At 38.5% G+C, this 21,810-nt stretch overlaps 1 protein-coding gene across 1 annotated transcript in view; it reads left to right on the forward strand.

Annotated features, from left to right (window-relative positions):
• Positions 1-21,810, forward strand: part of LOC109931079 (transmembrane protein 135-like) — a 383,770-nt gene that overhangs the window by 279,608 nt on the left and 82,352 nt on the right. Inside the window, exon 6 of the mRNA XM_048598395.1 lies at positions 4,901-4,947. Coding sequence (XP_048454352.1) covers positions 4,901-4,947 — 47 coding nt within the window. The remainder of the gene's footprint in view (positions 1-4,900; positions 4,948-21,810) is intronic.

Below are 21,810 nucleotides of genomic sequence, written 5' to 3' on the forward strand. Positions count from 1 at the left end.
TGAAAGTTACAATTTTACCTGCTTCTATTCCATTTTGAGTAATTCAGGTTTTAACAATTTGCTATGTAAAACTTTAAAACATCAACTGTCCTCTGGTAGATTTTTTTACAGTAATATCTACTGATTACTGATCCTGCTGCCAGTGGAAACACTTTGTTCCTATTTACTGTAACTAAACCTCTCATAGTTTTCAGCACCTCAATTAATGTCCTTTAAACTCTCTGTGCCCTAAGCCCTCAGCATTTCTAATCTTTCCATACAGGCAGGAAAAAGGAAAGAAAGAAGGAACTTGCAATCATAGTTTTTTTTAAACGCTGCTCCTTCCCAAAGTCCAACTCTTCAATCACACTATTCTACTTAGCATTTCCTAGCACTCTGATTTTTAACAATGCTGATTTTTTTTTGTCAAAATTCTGCAGATTCTCACTATCTCGAGTTCGGTCCTACTGTTTTCCCTGCATGCTCTGTTTGCTGCTCTAATACTGGATTATTTTATATTCACTAGCCCTTCCACTTTCTTGGGCACTACACACTACCCTCTACAGGACTTTCCAAAATCCTTCACCTTTTCCATTCACTGTCAAAAAAAAATTCTCTTCAGTGTTGCCTTTTTTTTCTGTAAGCTAGTATGATGCCCACCTGCTTTCTGTTCTTTAAAATGTTCTGAAATATTTTTCTTCATGTGCGGATCTTTGGAATGTTTTACATCTTCAGATTAATGAAAGTTGGGACTTTGTTTGATATGGAGCTTTAACCTGCAATAATGGTATCTAGTTTCAGGACTAGTGTGATAGTGAGACTTAAAATTCCTGATGTGATGATAATTGTGTCACCATGTCAGTATTAGAAGAGCTTACTATTTTGACATTAACAAAATAAGAGACTTGTGGAATTGCAACAATTTTCCATGGAACAAAAGTTAAAACTAATCCTTTAGCAATCATGGATGTCTAACAACGTCCATTTAATTCTGCTGCTTGGCAAAATTAAATTTCTGATGTGCTCAGAAACTAAATCCACAACATCAGCCACTGTTGACTGAGTGATTCTGAAATGCATTTAGCAAGAGCTGCTAATTATTGGTTAAATGCCTTTACTACACAGAACTGTTAAGATTCATGTTTCATCATGTCCGGTTACCATCATGTTCTTTAAGATCTACCTCCAACTGTTTAGGGTTCATAATGGAGTAAAATCATATTATATGTAAATGACCATAAGTAGACAGTTGAAAGAAGAAAGGCTTTACCAAAGGTAAGAATGATCTGTTTCTCATCTGAAGCGGTTTTGCATGCAATTATTTCTAAGTCCAATTTAAACTATGAGTTACCTACTTTAAATTAGCTAAAAAAGTTTTTGAAGAAATATTTCCCTAGTTATGTTAACTGGGAATACAGTACATATTACAGGGATTGTCATTTGACTTTGATGCAATTATTCTTAGAGATAAATAGGCGTCTATAGATACTTTTGTTGAGCTTGTTGCGCCTGCGCTGGTTCTCTGAAAGAACCATCTCTTTGGTCCCATTCCATTACAATTTCTCCAGTAATAAATAAAAAAAAAATTTGCTTCACACCGTGTCTTTCATGATGTTTCAAAGTGCGTCAATGAATAAAGTACATTTTTCAGTACAATAACTTGTTTTGTTTCCTTCATGCATGGTATGTGGACATCTCTGGTTATGCCAACATTTATTGCCCATCCCTGATTGTCCTATAGAAAGTAGTGGTGAGCTGCCTTAAACTTCTGTAGTCTTTGGAATGTAGGAATATCCACAGTACTGTTAGGAAGGCAGTTCCAGGATTTTGATCTAGTGCCAGAGGAGTAGATCATTATAGGCTTGATTGATCCAGCTTAGGATGTTGTGTGACTTGGAGAGGGAATTGCAGATGATGGTGTCCCCATGCATCTGCCACCCTTATCCTTCAAGACATTAGAAGGTTTGGAAGGCATTGTTGAAGGAATCTTGGTGAATTACTACAATATATTTGTATTTGGTGAACACTGCTGCCACTGTGTGTGGTGGTGAACAGAGTGAATGTTGGAGGTGGTTGATGGGTTGCTAGTCAAGTGGGCTGCATTTTACTGGATGGTGTCAAGCTTCTTGGGTAGTGTTGAAACTGCACTCATCTATCTATCCAGTTTAGTTTCTAATCAATGGTCACCCTCAGGATATTACTAGTGGGTGATTCAATGGTACTAATAAGAAATAGGAGCAAGAGTAGGCCATTCAGTTCCTCAAACCTGTCTGCTTTTCAGTAAGATCATAGCCAATCTGCCCAGGCCTCAACTACTTTATGAAGAGTGCCAGCTGCTCTTAACCCTCAACTCTCTAATATTTCAAAATCTGTCAACTTCCTCTTTAAATACTTTTAGTAATCTGACCTTCACAGCTGTCTGGAGTAGACATTCAGTACCCTCTGGGAGAAACAAAGTAGTGTCCCTCAGTTTGAGGTTCTTCCACCAGTGGAAACATCATCTCAAAATCTACAGTCATTGCTCCATGAATGATGGGGGAGCTCATTAAAATTGGGTTAAAATGGTTAAAAAAAAAATCACTGATTACATGAGTTTTGCCTGGGGATGTTCATTTTTGTTGTTACTTATTTTCTGGCAAGGATAGGTGAATTCACGATTTGTGATTTCACAGATACAGAGAATTTACTGTATCTGCAAAGCTCACTCAGAATTTTGCATTTTTAAATAAAATCACCCTCGTTCTTCTAAAGTCTGAGGAACAAGAGCCTAACCTTTTTAGCCATCCCAGGAATCTGCGTAATATGCTTCTTTCAAGGCCGTGATCATACCATTGAATGCCATGGGCAGATGGCTAGATTGAGATGATCATTGCCTGCCATGTGTTTGGCATGAATGTTACTTTCAACCCAAGCCTGGATTTGTCCTGGTCTTGCTGCATAAGGGATATTTCTTAACAAATTAGTGTTTTGCTAGCACACCAAGAGAACTCCCCCATTCTTCTTTTGAATAGAGCTACAGGATTGTTTGTACCCACATGGATATGCACAGGTATAGGTTAAGGCCTTGTCTGTCATTACCGACATATCAACAGTGGAACATGTACTGTCAATCTTGTGAGTTTCCGATCTGTTGTTTCAGTTTACAATCCAATGCAGAAGCACATTGATTAAATTAACACTACCTGGAGCTACCTTACTTTATTTTACACTAGAAGGAAAACTCTCAGCTAATTTGGTGATATATTTTGGATATGGTCCACCTATATTGCTTACTTTGAGAAGAATTTAATCTCGTGAGATTTGCTTTACTTTTCCTTCCCATCAGCTTCACGTACTTTTTAATTTCTTCCCTGAGCATGCTGAGCTACTCGCACTCGAAATGAGGAGGGGACAAATAAACTCTCCCTGTCAGCAATTGGTGAATGCTGTAGAATAACCCAAAAGGAGTCCTTACAGATGTTTACATATCTGAAGTAGACATTTAACTTCTTTTAGTGGTTTCTCTGTATAATGGAGTGATTGCTGAAACCAATAGTCTCTGATCATCTAATTTAGAAAAGACCAGGAGCATAAGCTATCTGAGGCATTCATTGCCTGCTGGCTGGAGAGCTGAGTGAGATCTGTGGTGTCTATTTTCGGGAAGGCCTGCTATCCTCACACCAATCAAGCCTTCCCAATCAGGCAAGGCCACTGACAGGTCCTTCCATGGAATCAAGACTCCAAGGAAAAATCTGACCAAAGCACCATGTAGCAGTTGGTGGCCAGTATCTCTTGCATCCAGCTCTGTCAATGAGGGGGCTGTGCTGTTGTTAGAATAACATCTGCTGGAGTATGAGGATCATGGGAGATGAGGGCCATAGTCAAGAACTGTGGAGGTGTTGCTGATGAAGCAAAAGGTGGGGTGTGGTTTTTGCTCAGTGTGGGCACTCACTTTCTGGTGTCTAGGTCCTACTGATAGCTTTCTTCAAAAGACAATACCTGGCCAACCCGTTGAGGTGAGAAATGACCCACAGTTTGACCTGTCATGCGGCTGAATTAATCCCAAAAATGGTGGCATGAGGTTTTAAATGGTCCCTAATTGGCTACTTAAGAGTCTTAATTAGTGGTGAGGGTGGTAGGTCAACTATGAGCCTTCTGACTGAGAACTTAATTTGATTGAAATGGGAAGGCTGTGATGTTCAGGCACAACACCACCCCACCTAATTAGATGTCCTTCCCACCTCCAATCTCACCTCCAGCAAGAAGATTCCAAAGATCCCAAGCTTGAAACTGGCTTCTTCCTAGCATGATTTGCTCAATACAGTACAAGGCCATCTCTTTTAAGTCTGAGTCATGAGAAAATGTGAAGTTTATTTATAGAAATAACCAAACAACAAGATATTGGCCATAAAAATTATTTTCGCACTTAGTTTGAATCCTGTGTTACCTACTGATTGTTGTAAAACTTTTAAATATAGTTAAGTCACCATGAAAATATTTGAGTCATAAGGTTATCAAAATTAAATCCTCAAATAAACTATTTATCTGATCATTGAGTGAATGGTATGCATTGGTTGTTTTGAGCTTTAAGGATATTGGTTATGAATTGTTTTTCAAAAGTGAATTATCAGCATTGCCAAGTATTTTGTGTCTGCATGAAACATGAATGGGTATTTTAAAATAAAGCATTCAAATAGGAGTTATTTTGATCAATAAATCTATGTTCAAGTTAACTTCTCAGAAATCCTGCACTGATGTTTATCACAGAAGAAAGGACAGATACTAGAATTTTCAACTAGATGTGCTTTCTTTTGAACTATAACTTTAAGATTTTCATTGCCCACTGGATTTTCATTTCATTGTACTTTGAGAGGATAGAGAATGTGGTTGACATATCTTTACACTTAGCATAACTTTTCTCTTACCTTTATGTTTTGCACAGGTCCTGTTGTTTTGCTTCACAGCTGCCCTGTACATGTTCTTCTTCAGGTAAGTATATGGTCTTTGTATTTCTCAGTCTTTTTAATTACTGAGTTTGCTGTTTTCTGTAGCCTTTCGGTGTGTTGATCCAATGCTCCCACTTATTGGGAGGTTTGCTCAAATTTTATTCACATTGAAGAGAATTGCACACAAAGCTTTGAAAGCTTGAGCCCTTTGGGTCAGAGCAGTGAGTTTGAATATGTTTGCAAAAGACTTGGTCAGAGTGAACCAGTTAGAATGGCACCACAGGTCAGCCCATTTTTCTTCTGAACAAAACCATTTGGAGTAGTCTCATATACATATAAGACAAGACACAGTAAAGTACAATCATGGTTCATTGATGAATCACAAAGCACTTTGACAGACATGTTCGAATTGAAAGATGCAGTGCTGACAATTTTAGGTAATTGCTCGTTTCCTCTATCGTTTGATTGAAATAGTAGCAAGCAATCAAAACATGAGTATTGTCCCCATACACTACAAACAATTTAATCATCCCAAATAAATAAATATTTGACTTTAATAATAAAGGTTAACAGACTTCAAAAGATAATGCAATACATCTTGTGGGGAAAATATAATTAATTTAAGCACTAAAGCTTCGTGGGATAAGATGGGAAGGACAAACATGAGCTTTTGTGTTCCAAAGCTTACCTGTGATCAACCAGTGAAGATGTGAGAGTAGAAAGCATGATGTTGCCATGGTAATTAATCCTGTTTCTCTATTGCACAGGCCCACAAATGTTTTGCTTCATTTTATCTGATCTAAATAGTGGATACTCTAGTGCACACTTGTAATTAAAATACAACGAATACTTCTCCAAATCAAGGGAAAACATAGTGGCATTGCTTTTTCTTTTCTAATAATAATGTTGGAAACGTCTTTGTGCTGTACACGTACTCAGTTTTTTTGCATCCTTTCAGAAGCTGAATAGTTACATAATGTGACTGCCACCTCTTCCACAATGAGGCAAACAAATTTCTTGGATCTGGAATGCACTTTACTCGTATTTAAATATGTAAACATAATACTTGTCCTGTTCCTTTAGATTGAAAAATCTTTGTTCTTCATGGCTCTTCATTGTCCCTTTGTGGCTATTCTTTTGTTTCTTGAAGTTGGTAATTCTTTCATGAAAACAAATAATCCTGCTCTGATTAATTCTTTAAAGCAAACTGGAAATTACTTAAATTGTTACCAAAAAAGAGCATAATGATGGTAGTTATTTTGAATAGTTATTAGATTGTTTTATTAACAAGTTGTTATAAATCTTAATTGAGAAAAGATTTGGAAGAAGCCTGCACACATTCCCCAATGGCTCAGTTCACAAAGCCATGTATTGCCAAGACATACAAGCCAGAAGATTTTGGCCTCAAATTCCAGTCTATGCTGAACTTGCCGATCTTGCCAGGGTTGGGATACAGGTGCTGCAATTACGCTATGTATCCAAATCTCAGGAAAGGTTACAAAGCCAGGCATTCAACTCTTGAAGGTAAGTCTGTTAGTTGAGGGCACAATCGAGCCTGACAGTAATCCTCTGCAAACCTTAGCATCTGTTGGCCAAAATACCCAGAGGCGTTGGCATTGGAAATAATTAGTGGCTTTCAAGAGAGGAGGTTGGGAGAGAAAACTGACCAAAAATGGCATGTGTGACTCTTGAGAATCTTGGAGTTATTTTTTATATTTTAACTGCCTTGTAATATTTGTTTGACTATAACATTTCAACAGGGAGGGTTAAACTAATCATTCTCTGACAGTTAATGAAGATCCTCTGCGCCCCTCTTCATAGCACAAAAATTTTTAATGCAAGAGCCCTGTAAACATCACCCATGCAGTAAAATGTGAACAGCAACTTTCATTTACATAGCACCATTAAAATAATAAAGAAAATATCCCATGATGCTTCACAGGAAAAATACAAAACGAAATTTGACATAGCTACATAAGGAAATTATTAGATTAAATTACCAAAAACTTGGCTAAAGAGGTGGATTTTAAGGTGTCTCTTAAAGGAGAAAACTAGGGTAGAGATGTGGAGATGGAGAGAATTGCAGCGCTTTCTGCCTAGAAAACTGAAAGCACAGCCACTAAGGATAAGCAATTATAATGGGAATGCTTGAGATGAGAATTAGCTGAGCACAGATATCTTGAATGTTGTAGTGCCAGAGGAGATTGCACAGATAAGGTTGGGTGAGCCTATAGAAGAACTTGAAAACAAGGATTTGAACTTCAGAATTGTGGCATTACAGAACTGGGAACAAATGCAGGCCAAAGAACAGAGGTTGGATGAGTAAACATGACGTGATGTGAGTAAGGACACCAGCAACAGCATTTGGATTATCTCAAGTTTGAAGAGGATAGAATGTAGGAAACTGATTAGGAGTCTTTTGAAAAGTCAATCTAGGAACCGTAAAGGCCTGGATGAAGGTTTCAGCTGACGAGTTGGCCCATTGGTTCACTGTACGAAAGTTGGAATGTTGACTTACATTGAATGAGAGCTGTTAGCACCGATGATCAGATGGGCGTACAGGAAGATCAGGTTGTTGCAGCAGAGACAGAAGTGGCAGTTCTGTACAGTCCCAGGCTATTGTCGCAGATATTCCACCACCTTATTAATCTTTTTCTGTGGCCATCTAGAAGAAGACTTCAAATATGCTCCACTTCCTTCAAAAGCTTTTGAAAAGGGCCCTCAATTTGAATGCACTCTCTTCCCAGCTTTCTGTACTTAAATAATTTTGAGACTTTTCAATTTTTGCTCCTCCAGCCATTCCTGCACATGACATTGTTCCAAATGCAGTACAGTAATAATTAATTCAGTGCTACAGAATTGATTCAAAGAAAATTCTTTATAATTGGTGGATTATGATGGTCAAAGTTTCATTGATCAAATCAATGTCGGAAGTCATGGTGATCATAGATCATAGAATTCCTACAGTATGGAAACTGTACTTTGATCAGTTTGGTTCTTGCTGTCCCATTTTTTTCAGAGGACTATGGTTGCTGAATTTTAGTTAGCCTGCAACTCAGGAGGTCGTGACAATTATTTTGGTGCATCACACCCTACATCAGAAAACCTCAGGGCTCCACACATAGCATGTCGCACACACGCACACCATCCTTTCTTTATTGGATGAGCTAAGATGGGATGGAGTTGGACAATGTTATGGAGAACAAAATAGGCTGTTTTAGTGGTGATGCATTTTGTATTTGGAAGTTCATATCTTGGTCAAATATTGACATTAATGTTTCAGGCAATTTAGTCAGCTTAAACGGTTGCTAGGGAGAGGAATAGAATCAGTAGTTAGGGAATGGAGCTTGTAGTGGTTTCCAATGAGAATAGCTTTGATCTTCCTAATATGGAGGATCAAAGTTGAAGGGAATTTCTGCTCATGCAGCACAGTCTGTTGGATGAGCAGTCTGATAATTTACCAACAGCGAATAAATCGAGAGGTAGAGATGGGTGTCATCAATTTATATGTGAGAATGAGGGAATGTGAGAAGTTAAGGATTCGCTGATTTATTCAGACTATTTAGTGTCCAGCAACATTTGTAACATTTGCAGCTAATGATGCGATCTTAATTTATGAAAGTGATCCTCAACAATTGGGTTGCTAGTTACATTGGGGCAATTCTTGAGCATCATCTGGTGGCATGTATGAAGCTGGGCCTATGGAATACTTGAAGTTATATCATGATTCAAGCAAAATTACACACATTTATAATTGTCTCTAAGGAACATTAGTCTTTTATGAATTCAATCAGAATAACAATGAACAATGATCCAGGCTTTTACCGTTTTATGAAATTGAGTTATTTTAATTTTGTTAGTTCATTAAGAACCCACTTTATTATAACAGTAAACTAATTTTTGGTGGGTTTGCTAGTTATGCCTACAATTGTAGATATTTTTAATCATCCTGCTAACACACATTAGTGCCTGCAAATACCTGATGATAGCTGTTGATTAACTGGCTCTTTGTCCACCGTTAGTATTTTTAATTTCTTAGCTGGTTGCTGTAGCAATTTAAAGAAAACAAAAGCTTTATATAAAAGTTCACAATTCCAATCAGATTTTCTTTGGAAACAATGCAAAAATGTGGTGGGGTTTTTAGTGTTTTTCCTATTCCGCAAACCATTTAATGCTAATAAATTGCACAAGTATGAGCTAATATTCTTTATCTATTCTTGTTTAACATTGTGATCAGTATTACTTTGAGATTTTTAAAAACACTGTCTGAATTGATAAAAAGACTATTCTGCATTTTACATTCCCCATTAGTTGCAGCTACATCCTTGTATTAGTCTGTAATGTAACCCGATTAATCAACGTGAAGCCGAGACCCTGTTTTCTTGCTTAGATAGTTGTAAAAATGCCCATGGCAAACTTTGAAGGGAAGCAGGAAGTGCATTCATCAAGTATTTTGAATCAGTTTATGCAGACATGGTATGTGGGACCTGACCCTGGTTCTTCTGGCCTAGAGGCAAGGATGCATTCACTGTGCCAGAAGAGCCCTTGCATCCAGTATCCATGCCAACATTATATCTCAATCAACACCATAAGACAGATTAACTGGTCGTTTATCTCAATGCTTATGAGACACTGCCTTGTTTATGTAACTGGTGACCACATTATCAAAATCAGTTAGGTATGGGATTCTTTGGGACAGGCTAAGGATGTGAAAGGTTCAGTATAAATACAAGCTCTTTCTTTTAGCAAGACCTTGGTGTACTTTTGTTGCAACTTGAGGAGCAAAAATAATGTAAAATTTCATGTTGATAATGGTAGTAAAAGATATTAAACAAGTGAAACCTCGAGTAATACATTTCTTAAGCAATCCTAGTTCATCAAACTAGTTATAGATCAAAGTCACGAATGTTCCAAGTTTTTGCCCCATGTAAACATTGTCAAGGAAATTACAAATGTAGCCAGATTAAACTAACATTCAATTACTGTTTGAATCCCAAAGTCTCATGTAGCCAAGTCAATAGTAAAAGAGTGATAAAAGGAGGCGCGGGGCCAGTTAGAGATCAAAAAAGGGATTTACACATGGAGGCAAGAGGTGTCAGTAGTCCAGAAAATGCTAGAGTCTATTATACAACATGTAAAAACAGAACATTTGGAAAACATTAATGGGATCAAAAAAGGTTAACATGGATTTATGAAAGGCAAATCCTGATGAACAAATCTGCTGGAGCTTTTTGAGGATGTAACTTTGGGATAGATAAGGGAGGACCAGTGGATGTGGTGTATTTGTATTTTCAGAATGCTTTTGATAAGGTCCCACTTAAGAAATTAGTGGGCAAAGTTGAAGTACATGGGATGAGGGTAATATGTTGGCATAGATCAAGAATTGGTTGACAGATAGGAAACAGAGTATGAGAATAAATGGGTCTTTTTCTGAACGACAGGCAGTGATTAGTGAAGTACTGCAAGCATCAATACTTGGGCCCCAACTATTTAGAACATCTACAAATGACCTGGATGAATTAGCCAAATGCAACATTTCCAAGTTTGCTAATGACACAAAGCTAGGTAGAATTCAGAGTTGTGAGAAGGATGCAAGCAGGCTTCAAGTTGATTTTAAGATTAGTCAAGTGAGCGGGCAAACACCTGGTAGATGCAGTACATTAAAGCCAAATGTGAAGCTTTCGATGTGAAAAACAGAAAGAAAGTATTATTTAAATGCTGATATATTGGGAAGTGTAGAAGCAGAAAGGTATCTAGGTGTCCTTGTACACCAGTTAAAGAAAGTAGATAGGTAGGTACAGTAAGCAATTAGGAAGGCGAACAGTATATTGGCCTTCATTGCAAGAGGATTTCTGTTCAGAAGTAGGCATGTCTTATGGAAGTACACTAATTCCTATCTTTCTAATCAATCTGTTCAGATATGTTATTAAACACCTGTTGGAGCTGGTGCGATTTGAACTTGGGCCTCCTAGTCCAGGAGTAGGGACACTACCACTGCACTGCAAGACTACCTTACCTGATAAGGTCAGAAATAAAGCACAGACAAAAACATGAAGTGATACAGGACCTTAGCGAGACCACACTGAAGTACTGTGTGCTCTTTTGGTCTCCCTGCCTAACAAAGGATATAATTTAGAGGAAGTGCAGCAGAGGTTCTCTAGGCTGAGATTGGAGATGGCAGGACTATCTTGTGAGGAAGAGATTGGTTCAACTGTGTCTGTATCCACTAGCACTTAGAAGGATGATAGGGGATCTTGTAGAAATGTATAAAATTATAAAAGGACTGGTCAGACTAGATGCAGGGAGGATGTTTCACTGGTTGGAGAGTCTAGAACCAAGGGACAAAATCTCAAGACATGGGGTGGGTCATTTAGGACTGAGAGGAGGAAACATTTCTTCACTCAAAGGCCATTGAACCCTTGGAATTCTCTACCACAGAAATCTGTGGGGGTCAACTGACTGACTGTTTTCATGAAAGAGATAAATTTTAGATTTAAAGGTGTCGAGGGGTATGAGGAGAAAGTGGGAAAGAGGATCAGCTGTGATCATGTTGAATAGCGGAGCAGACTCAAAAGGGCTGAATGTTCTTAGCTTCTATGTTATTTTCTCATTAGAAGGGTTTGAAATTGATCAGGAGGAAGTATTGGATGTTGTTGATACTCAAAGTTGAAAAGGCAATTGGAATTGAACGAGATGTACCTAAGGTTATTGAAAGATGTGAGTGGAAATTTCAGAGACACTATCCTAATCTTTTAGTCTTCCCTTGACTCACAGGAAATGCCAGATGATTGCCGAATTGCAGATATCACACCATTGTTCAAAAAACGTTGCAAGGAAAACCCAGCAATTACTGATCACTCAGTTTATCTTCAATGATGTGGAAGCCTCTCAAAACAGTTATTTGTGATAGAATTACAGGTCACAAGGGAAAAAGAGTTATGCAGAAAGAGTCAGCAGGTATTTCTAAAGGGGCAGTCATATTGAGGGTAATACTGTTTTTTTTTTAGTGTATATGCACTTTCAAAAGGCACGTGACTGTGCCACACAACAGAAATGTAAGATAAGCTACAGCTCATGCAATAGAAGAGACAGTAGCAACATGGATACAAGATTGACTGAGGGATCGGAAACACAGTAGCAGTCAATGGATACTGCCAATGCTGGAGAATCTGAGCTAACAAGGTGTAGAGCTGGATGAACACAGCAGGCCAAGCAGCATCAGAGGAGCAGGAAAGCTGACGTTTCGGGTCTGGACCTTTCTTCAGAAAATGGACTGCTTGGTCTACTGTGTTCATCCAGCTCTACACCTTGTTATCTCTTATAGCAGTCAATGGATATTTTTGGGATGAAGAGGGTTTTGTTTTGAAGCCCTCCAGAGGCTTGTATTGGGACCCTTGCTTTTCCTGATGTATGTTAATGATTTACATCTTTTTGTGCAGCTGAAAGTTCAAAGTTTGCCGATAACACAAAACTTGGAAGCATTGTAAAATTGTGACAAGGACAATACAGAGCTCCGAAGGAACAAAGAAATGTTGGTGAAGTGGGCATTTAGGTGACAGACTAAGTTCAATGCAGAGAAGCGTGAGGTGATGCATTTTGGTTAGGAGAACACTGACAGACAGTACAAAATGGGAGGCAATTTTTTTAAGAGGGTTTACGAGTGGAGGGACCTGAATGTACAGATCATTGAAGGTGACATGCTAGGCGGAAAGAGCTGTTAACAAAGCATTCAGGCATTATGGAAAGGAGCATATAGAGTACAAGAGCAAGGTGGTTACACTCAACCTATACAAAATAGTTACTAGGCCTCGGCTGGAGTATTATGGATACTTCCCACTATTGGGAAGGATTTTAACATAAGGTGCAGAGCAGATTTCCAAGAATGGCTCTAGCAATGACAAACTTCAATTATGAGGATAAACTAGAGAACTTGAGACTGTCCTCCTTGGAGAAAAGAAGGCTAAGTAGATTTTTTTCTTTATTCATTCATGGGATGAGGGCATCACTGACCAGGCAGCATTTATTGCCCATCCCGAATTGCCCAGAGGGCAGTTTGAAGTCAACCACATTGCTGTCGGTCTGGAGTCACATGTAGGCCAGACCAGGTAAGGATGGCAGTTTCCTTCCCTCAAGGACATTAGTGAACCAGATGGGTTTTTCCCCAACAATCGACAATGGATTCACAGTCATCATTATGTACTTAATTCCAGATATTTTAATTGAATTCAAATTCCACCATCTGCCATGGCAGGATTCGAACCTGGGTCCCCAGCACGTTATCTGGATCTCTGGATTAACAGTCCAGCGATAATACCACTAGGCCATCGCCTCCCCATCTGATAGGAATTCTCAAAATCTCGAGAGGTATGGATAAGGTATATGGGAGAAACTATCCACACTTGTAAAAGGATCGGGAATGAGAGGACACAGATTTAAAATTATTTGCAGATGTGAGAAAAAGCTTTTTCACACAGCAAGTGTGATGTACTATCTGGAAATGTGGTGGGGGAGGCAAGCACAATTGAGGCATTCAAGCAAGCTTTGATTATTTCTATTCACATAATTTGCAAAGATATAGTGACAACCGCAAGAATGGCTGTAAATCGTAATGTTCTCTGGAGAGCCGATGTAGACATGATGGGCTGATTGGCCACCACCTGCATTGTAAGAATCTGAGAGTAGGTTGTTTATTATGAAATTTTCCATTTGAACTTAATTTTTTTTCACCTTTGTGATGTTTGGCAGAACAGACTTCACTTCCCCTCCCTGCTTCAGTGGGATGTGAAGGGCAATGCTGGGGAAGCAGATAAAGCTGTTTCTTTGTTATTGTTGGTGTATCGCTAGGACAGCTGCAATGGATTTGTATTGATGGGAGCAAGGGTGTTGGTGCCTGTGGTGAATGTGGTAAATTAACAGCCACTTCCTTCTAAATTTGTCCTTGAAGATTTCATTTGGAATCCGTATCAGATAGAAGAAATTTGTACACCGTCTCCACTAGTTTAGCCAGTGAGTAGCTGAGCCACATAGACCAAAAAAATCACAAGTTCGATTTCCAGTCTGTGAAAGATGTTAGTAACAAAACTATATTTGATATCAGCACCCCAGGTTAGGTAATAGAAAACTGATATTGATTCCCAGACCCTGGTTCCTATGTAATTCTGGAAGCAATTGTCTGTGGATGTAAGGTGCCGTGATGTCTCTTATCGCCACACGCTTACCCGCCCCCTCCCAACCGCCCCCAACTTGGAAGATGGTTTATGGTTCCTATTAAATATATCATAATAAGGAGTCAGTACCCTTAGGAAAAGAGAATGGGAGGAACAGAAATCATCAGGAAGAGAACATATTTATGAAGAAGCAGGCTGAATTCATTTCAGCCTTGTTAGCATCCAAACCACAGTGATTGCCTCCCTCCTTTTTACAACAATTATTGATTTTCAGTAGAATAATGACCTTGTATCCGGAAAGAAACTGCTCTAGAATTTTACTGCCTTTTTAAAAAAAAAAAGAACTTCTTTTGGATTTTAGGTCAGCAAATGTGGACTTGTTGGGCCAAAATGCCTGCTTCCACACTGTAGGGATTCTTCTTTTTAAAAAAAAAGGGGAAAAAAAGGCGGCATAGTGGCTCAATGGTTAGCACTGCTGCCTCGTAGCGCCAGGGACCTGGGTTAGATTCCAGCCTCAGGCGACTGTGTGTGTGTGTGTGTGTGTGTGTGTGTGGAGTTTGCATATTCTCCCCGAATCTGCGTGGGTTTCCTCCGGGTGCTCCGGTTTCCTCCCACAGTACAAAGATGTGCAGGCTAGGTGGATTGGCCATGCTAAATTGCCTGTAGTGTTCAGGGATGTGTAGATTAGGTGGGTTACAAGGGGATGGGTCTGGGTGGGATGCTCTGAGGTTCAGTGTGGACTTGTTGGGCCAAAGTGCCTGTTTCCACACTTTAGGGATTCTTCTTCTTAAAATGCTTTCCTAATTAGAAAAGAAAAATGTGCAGGTAGTGAGGGGCATGTATTAGAATTGCTGAGCAGATTTATACCATTTCCAAATGTATGATTGACTCTGCAGCCACATAATTATTGCACATGCTTTTGAAATTATTTTTAATTACTGTGGATCTGATTCCGCTTAAATTACTTCACTGAGGCAGCGAAGCTGGTGTTTCAGCAATTTTTCATTCTATATCTTGGTTAACGTGAATTTCATTTATGGTCACTTTACTACAAACCAATTTCATATTTTAACGAAAAAAATTGTGTTACATGAACTCTGCTCCAGTGGTAAAGTATGTTTTAACCTAAACAATTTTCATACTTCTACACTGAAGGTTATGAAGACTGTAAAATTGTATTTGTAAATATACAATGCAGTGTGACTTTTAACCTCAAGAAGTCAGTTAATAATCCATGCTGAATTAGCTGGTCAAGTTTGTTAAAATTATCAGTATATTTTGAAGTGGCAATAGTGCATAGTCCTGATTATCATCCAGTGACCCCTGGTGATGGTGTACATGTGTAGCTGCCAGCTGAGGAAAGGTGAAAGGCTGTGAGCATGTGGATTTACGTGGTTTGAAAGTCATCTTCTTTGAGGTAATAAAAAGTAGCCACTACCTGTGGATTTGTATTTTCAGGAAAGGGGATAAAAGGCAGAAATTGGGATTTGGGAGGAAACTTTTTTTTAGAGTTCCTTTGATTGAACAAAAGGTAAATCGAAGTTGGAAAGTGAGGACCAAATTGATGTTTTCCTGTTGCTTTGTCCGATGAGAGTTCAGCAAATAAAAACAGCTTTATTGCCTAGCTTCATGACATCTCATGTGAAGATATGCCAAGGCTCGATATGCATGACCAGTTGCATATGAAATCAGTGTTGGAGGGTTGGGTGGATGCTTGCTTACCCTGGGACATTTTTGCCTCTGTTCTTCTAAACATGGAAGCCAGTTGATGATGGAGACTTCTCCATTTGAGTCTGAACAGGGTTGTTCATTGCTAGCCCATTTTCAGATGGTAGTGGAAACAAATACCATGGAAACCTACAGTTGGACCTAGGTCTGTTACTTCTACATTTCTCCTTCATCATGCATAATTATCAAAGATTGTTACAGAAAAGGAATCGAAGTATAAGACAGTGATCTATAGAAACCTACGTATGTACACTGTATATCCTACAGATGTGTAGCGCAAAATTCCAGCCAATTCTGGAGTAGAAAAGGACATGTTTGAAGTTTGTGGGCAAGTAATTCAGCTAAATAATGTACATTCAACAAGTTGTAATCTTTAAAATTCTATGCAGGCTGTGCAGGAATGGCATATAGTTGAAAGTAAGGTTATAGGTTTGATTGTCCTGCAGCATGGTCAAAGTCCTTGGTTTCAAAGAGATCAGGCTTACTTCTTTTTTACATAGAAACAAAGTCCTGGAGAAATTCAGCAGTTCTGGCAGCATCTGTGGAGAACGAGAGACATAGTTAAAGTCCAGAAGAGCCATACCAGATTTGAAATGTTAACTGTCTTTCACTCTCCACAGATGTTGCCAGAACTGCCTAGCTCCTCTTGCATTTTATGTGATTTGTTTTTTAATTTCAGATTTCAAACATCCACAGTACTTTCAAACTTATTACTATTTTAATTACAATGAAACAATTCTCTAAGGACTTGTGTTATTAAACATGAAATTGAACATTTCAGGAATGCATCTATATGCGATCCTTAATGTCTGATTTGAATGCTATGAACAAAAGCCGCTGTAATTCCTTCAGCATTCTTGTCTCAGGGACTGCTTTCCATCTTATAACATTTCCAAAAAGGTGATTAAAAGTAATGAGACACATCCAGGATAGGTGAGGTGTGGAATCGGAACTTTTGACGCAGAACTAAGGGTTACAACTACTGTGATGAGATACTTTTTGCTTTCCATTTAAATGCACAGTTTATTCTTCATTATTTTACATTCAATTCGTAATTCACATGTATTCTTGGGCTCTCAGTCTGATGTGGTTTTGTGGCCATTGGTAACTTTTAGTATCTATTCTGAGTTGTTAAATGTGGCCTCGTGCAGATTATATATTTGTACGGATTAATTCAGATCCAATCTGCAATTATGAAATGGAGTTTAATTTTAACAACTCTTTCCTAGTGAAGATATTCTAGATTCGATTGGGCTGGTCTTCCGCTGATTCATACACACCTGTTAGAAGTTTGTGTTTGACATTCCATTGAGATTTAAAAGCTAAAGTTGCTTTTACTAATCAAGAGATCATTGAATCTTGTTTGTACTTACCAGCCTTTTCATATTCTTTCCCACATCTTTTCCATTCTGGCACTTTGTATTTTTGTAACTAAAATTCATTTTATGAAGCTGCAAGTGCTATCAGTACAATAAGAACCTATTACTTAATCAATTCAATTACTGCTCATTCCCAGTGAAATACTTGCATAGATGAATTTGGCTTATGTTAAGTATGTTCCCTTTCTTTTGAATGTGTGAATGAATAGAGATTATTGAAAGTTGGGATTATTTGATTTTCATATTCATTGGTTTTTATCTTGGTTGAAAAGGATCAAAGTCTACAGATTCTACACTTCTGCAGCTTTTACTCACCAATGAATAGATTTTTGTTTCGCTATTTAAATGAGTATTGATGAACTGTTTTGTGCTGATTGATTCTGATCGAAGTTAAAATTTCTGTTCACAAGCAAATGAATCAAAATTTAACTATAAATTGAGTTTTGAAAAGAAATTTGACCCATTTTTCCCTTTCCCTCAGTCACGTGAAAGTTATGTTTGTTGCTAGAATTTAACTGCATCAACTAGTAAAGCCAAACTTTTCTCCTTAAAACTCCTTAATGGCAGATTACAAAGAGCTGTTTGCCTGATCGTTCTTCTCGTGGTACTCAGAACTGCAGAGGGCTGTTGTGATAAGTGCAAATTGTTGAACATTCCACAACATTTTAAATCAGCTGTACTGAGTCATTTGTAGAATACAACAGTGTCTAAAATTTGAAATCCTTGGCAATCAGAGCTCTGCCTTTTGTGTGAAATGTTATGATTGTGATGGTGCACATACTTGAAGAAGAAATCTGGTGTTGATACTATGGCATGGATTTGGAAACATTCCAGATTTGTGGTAATTGTATTAAATAAAGTTATTATCTTCCTTAAAGTGATAACATGATGCTGAAGAACCTTTAAATGAATAAGAGCTTGGCACACAACAGCCATAATAACAAATCTCACTTTAAGCATGCATACTTTAGCTATGCATTATTCAGAACAGCTGATGTTATGTACCCCTTTTCAAAGTCTATAAAATGCAGGGCTAATAACATGTATTTTTATACTATCTTTAACGTGGTATATATCCCAGGACACTTCATGGAAGCATATTAAGTAATTGGGCACTGAGTCAAAGACCATAAGAAACAGGAAACAGAGTAGGCCATTCAGCCCCTTGAACTTGTTCTGACAGTCTTAAGTTAGCGCCCCTTTATTCTGAGACTAATCCCTCTAGTCCTAGACACTCCCATGAGGAGAAACATCCCCTCAGCAATTAGCCTGTCAGCCCCTTATGAATCCTGTATGTTTCAGTGAGATCACCTCTCATTCTTCTAAACTCCAGTGAGTAGAGTCCCAACCTACCAAGGATCATCCTAGTGAACATTCTGTGAACAATGGAAGAGGTATTAGGTGAGATGGCTCAAGGGTTGATCAAAGAACTGTGTTTCTGAAAAGGTTTCAAAGGTAAATAAGACAGAAATACTGAAAAACTTAGAACGGGAATTATGAAAATGGAGTCTAAGATAAAGTTGGAGTCGATTGGCTGGAGAGTTTGACAGAGTGGGAACAGTGTTGTAGATCTGGATGAAGCGGTAGAAATAAAGACAGATAATAGGCATTTAAGCATGAGGAGAGTTTTAAATTGGGAGGGTTTGGGAGTCAGATAAGTAGCAATAAGTGATGTGTGAGCGGAACTTGGTATCAGTTGGGATAGGACAGCAGAACCTTGGATAAGCTGAAGCTTATAAATGGTAACAGGTGGATGGCCAGTAAAACATTGGTATTAAAAACAAAATGTGCTGAAAAAAACTCAACGGGTCTAGAAATATTTGTGGAGAGGGAAACTGACTTAGTATTTCAAGCCCAATGACTAATTCAGAAGAATAAGTTGAGATACAGTCAGCCTGAGGCACATGGAATTAATGGCAAGAGTCCTTCGTCAATAAAGGGAAGGCTGAAAGAACGAATTATTGTTATTGTTTAACTGGAAGAAATTGTTAAATAAAGACATTGCTTGTCATTTTTATGGCTTAGTTATGTGCTTTAGCTGTGACATCTGTCTACCTTTTGATTGCTTACTGTCTGCATCAAGCGTGCTTCATCAAATGAAAATTCGCGTTTTTAGTCTTTTCTGTATTTTTCTTCCAATTTCCATTGTCTCAATTTGAATTGTCTCCTCTTCCCCATACCTGTTCTTCTGTTGTCTATTTTGTCCTTCAGTAAATGGAATGTGGGAAAATAAAGGGATTACTCACATGGGACATAAACCCAGAGGTAGGAAGAACTTTAATTTTGGCAATAAGGAACAATTCATTTAAATTGCAGCAATAATAGCAGTAATACTGAAAGTGCTCAGATTTTCCTCATCATGAACAAAAATATAACATTTAAAAACTGAAAGAACTGTGGATGCTATAAATCAGAGACAAAAATAGAAATTGCTGGAAAAGCTCAGCAGGTCTGGCAGCACTGTAGAGAGAAATCAGAGTCAAAATTTTGGGTCAAGTAACGTTTCAGATTCTGAGGAAGGCTCATGCGACCTGAAATGTTAACTCTGATTTCTCTCCACAGTGCTGCTAGACCTGCTGAGCTTTTCCAGCAATTTCTATTTTTGTCTATAATATAATATTTCTCAGGTTATATGTGATTGGCTGTAATAGCTGTAATGACATCTGTAACTGGGAGTAATCCTTTACCCTGAAATTAGATCAGAATTTCCTTACACTATGCAATATATTTTCAGGTTCCTCAGCTAATACCATTTTTAATATATCCTATCTCTCTCACTATCTTCTTGACTCTGATTTTATATGAAGATGGTAAAGCACATTTGGACATCCTAAAATCACTACGGCAGTTTGAATTAACCAGCCTGAACCAATTCAAGATATCGCATAAAGGGTACTGGCTGCTTCCTGCAGGTGCATCCTCATGGCTATTTTTAAACCACCTGTTCAGAGATGCTACAACATGTGTCTGGAACAGGTGGAACTTGAACACTGGCCTTTTGGCCCAGATGCAGGGACACTACCACTGCATCCTCCTAATCTTCAAGCACAAATATCTTCAGCTTCTTCACCAATGACCTCGCTTCGAATTTAAAGTCAGAAGTGGGTTTGTTTACAACATTTGCTATTTCTCAGATGCCGTAGTGATCCATATTCATATGCATTAAGGCATGGACAAGATGCATCTCTAACTGATAATTGACAGTAACATTCATGCCACACAAGTACCAGGCAATGACCATCTCCAATATGAGCGAATCCAGTCATCACCCCTTGGTGTTCAATGGCCTTACCCTCAATAAACATCCCACTATCAACATCCTGTGGCTAGAAACTGAAAGGGATCAGCCATATAAATACTGTAACTACAAGAGAAGTCAGAGGCTGGGAATTTTGTGGTGGGTAACTTACCTCCTGTTTCCCTTATGCTAGTCTTCCATCTACAAGGTACAAGTCAGATGTCTGGTGGAATATTCTCCACTTGTGGGAGAGAGATTTTAAAAAGACATGAGGGAGAGTTAATATTTTTATTCAGAGGGTGGTTTGCGTGTGGAACGAACTTCCTGATCAAATGGTGGATGCAGCTACACTTACAATATTTAAAAGACATTGAAATCAGTATATGAATAGGAAAGGTTTGGAAGGATATGGGTCAGAAACAGGTAGGTGGGCCTAGTTTAGTTTGGGATTATGTTCAGTATGGACTGGTTGGACCGTAGGGTCTGTTTCTGTGCTGTATGACTCTGACTGTGCTCCAACAGCACTCCAGAAATGTGAAATCATCCAGGATAGAGACGCTCGCATGATTAGCACCTAATCCACCACCTTCAATTCTGACTCTGTTCTCCACCAGCCGACAGTAGCAATTAAATGTATTACCTACAAGATGCACTGCAGTAAGTCACCAAGGCTTCTCCAACAGCACCTTCTTAAACCTGCTATCTAGTAGGACAAGGACAACAGATGCCGAAGAATGCCACTACTTGCTAGTTCCCCTCCAAGCCACACATCATCCTGATTTGGAAATATATTGTCATATCCTGTTTGTTGTCAGGTCATAATCCTGGGGTTCTGTCCCTAACAGCGCCTCCTAATATCCATATACCCCAATGACTGGATTGTTTAAGGAAACAGCTCAACAACACATTCTTCAGGATAATCGGGTGGGCATAAATGCTGGTCTTGCAGATGCTGTCCACATTCCCAAGACTGAATATCTAATTTCCCTTTAAAAAGACTTCACAGACACTGCTTCTTTAATGATTTTTGTGGTTAAAAATAAAAAAATCCAGTTAAGGTTGTAATGTCACATTTTTGCTCTTATTATAATTTTGTCAACCAGAGAAAACCATAGCCTGGAATTTCCGGGAAATTAACAGATTTTTTGTATGCATTAATTGGGATTAGAAATTACAGGGACAGTTGTCATTATTACATCAGGCCATTATTGCATTTTACTATGTTTTCCTGAAATTTTTGGGCCACTCCACCAATACCCTTTGCCAAAATGCCAACATGTTTAATAAAATTCCTTGCATCAGTCAAATTAATAGCCTTAGAGATAGTAGGACCTGCAGATGCTGGAGAATCTGAGATAACAAGGTGTAGAGCTGGATGAACACAGCAGGTCCTA

Source organism: Rhincodon typus, chromosome 6 (genome assembly GCF_021869965.1).
Source record: "Rhincodon typus isolate 14 chromosome 6, sRhiTyp1.1, whole genome shotgun sequence".
NCBI classification, from domain to species: Eukaryota; Metazoa; Chordata; class Chondrichthyes; order Orectolobiformes; family Rhincodontidae; genus Rhincodon; species Rhincodon typus.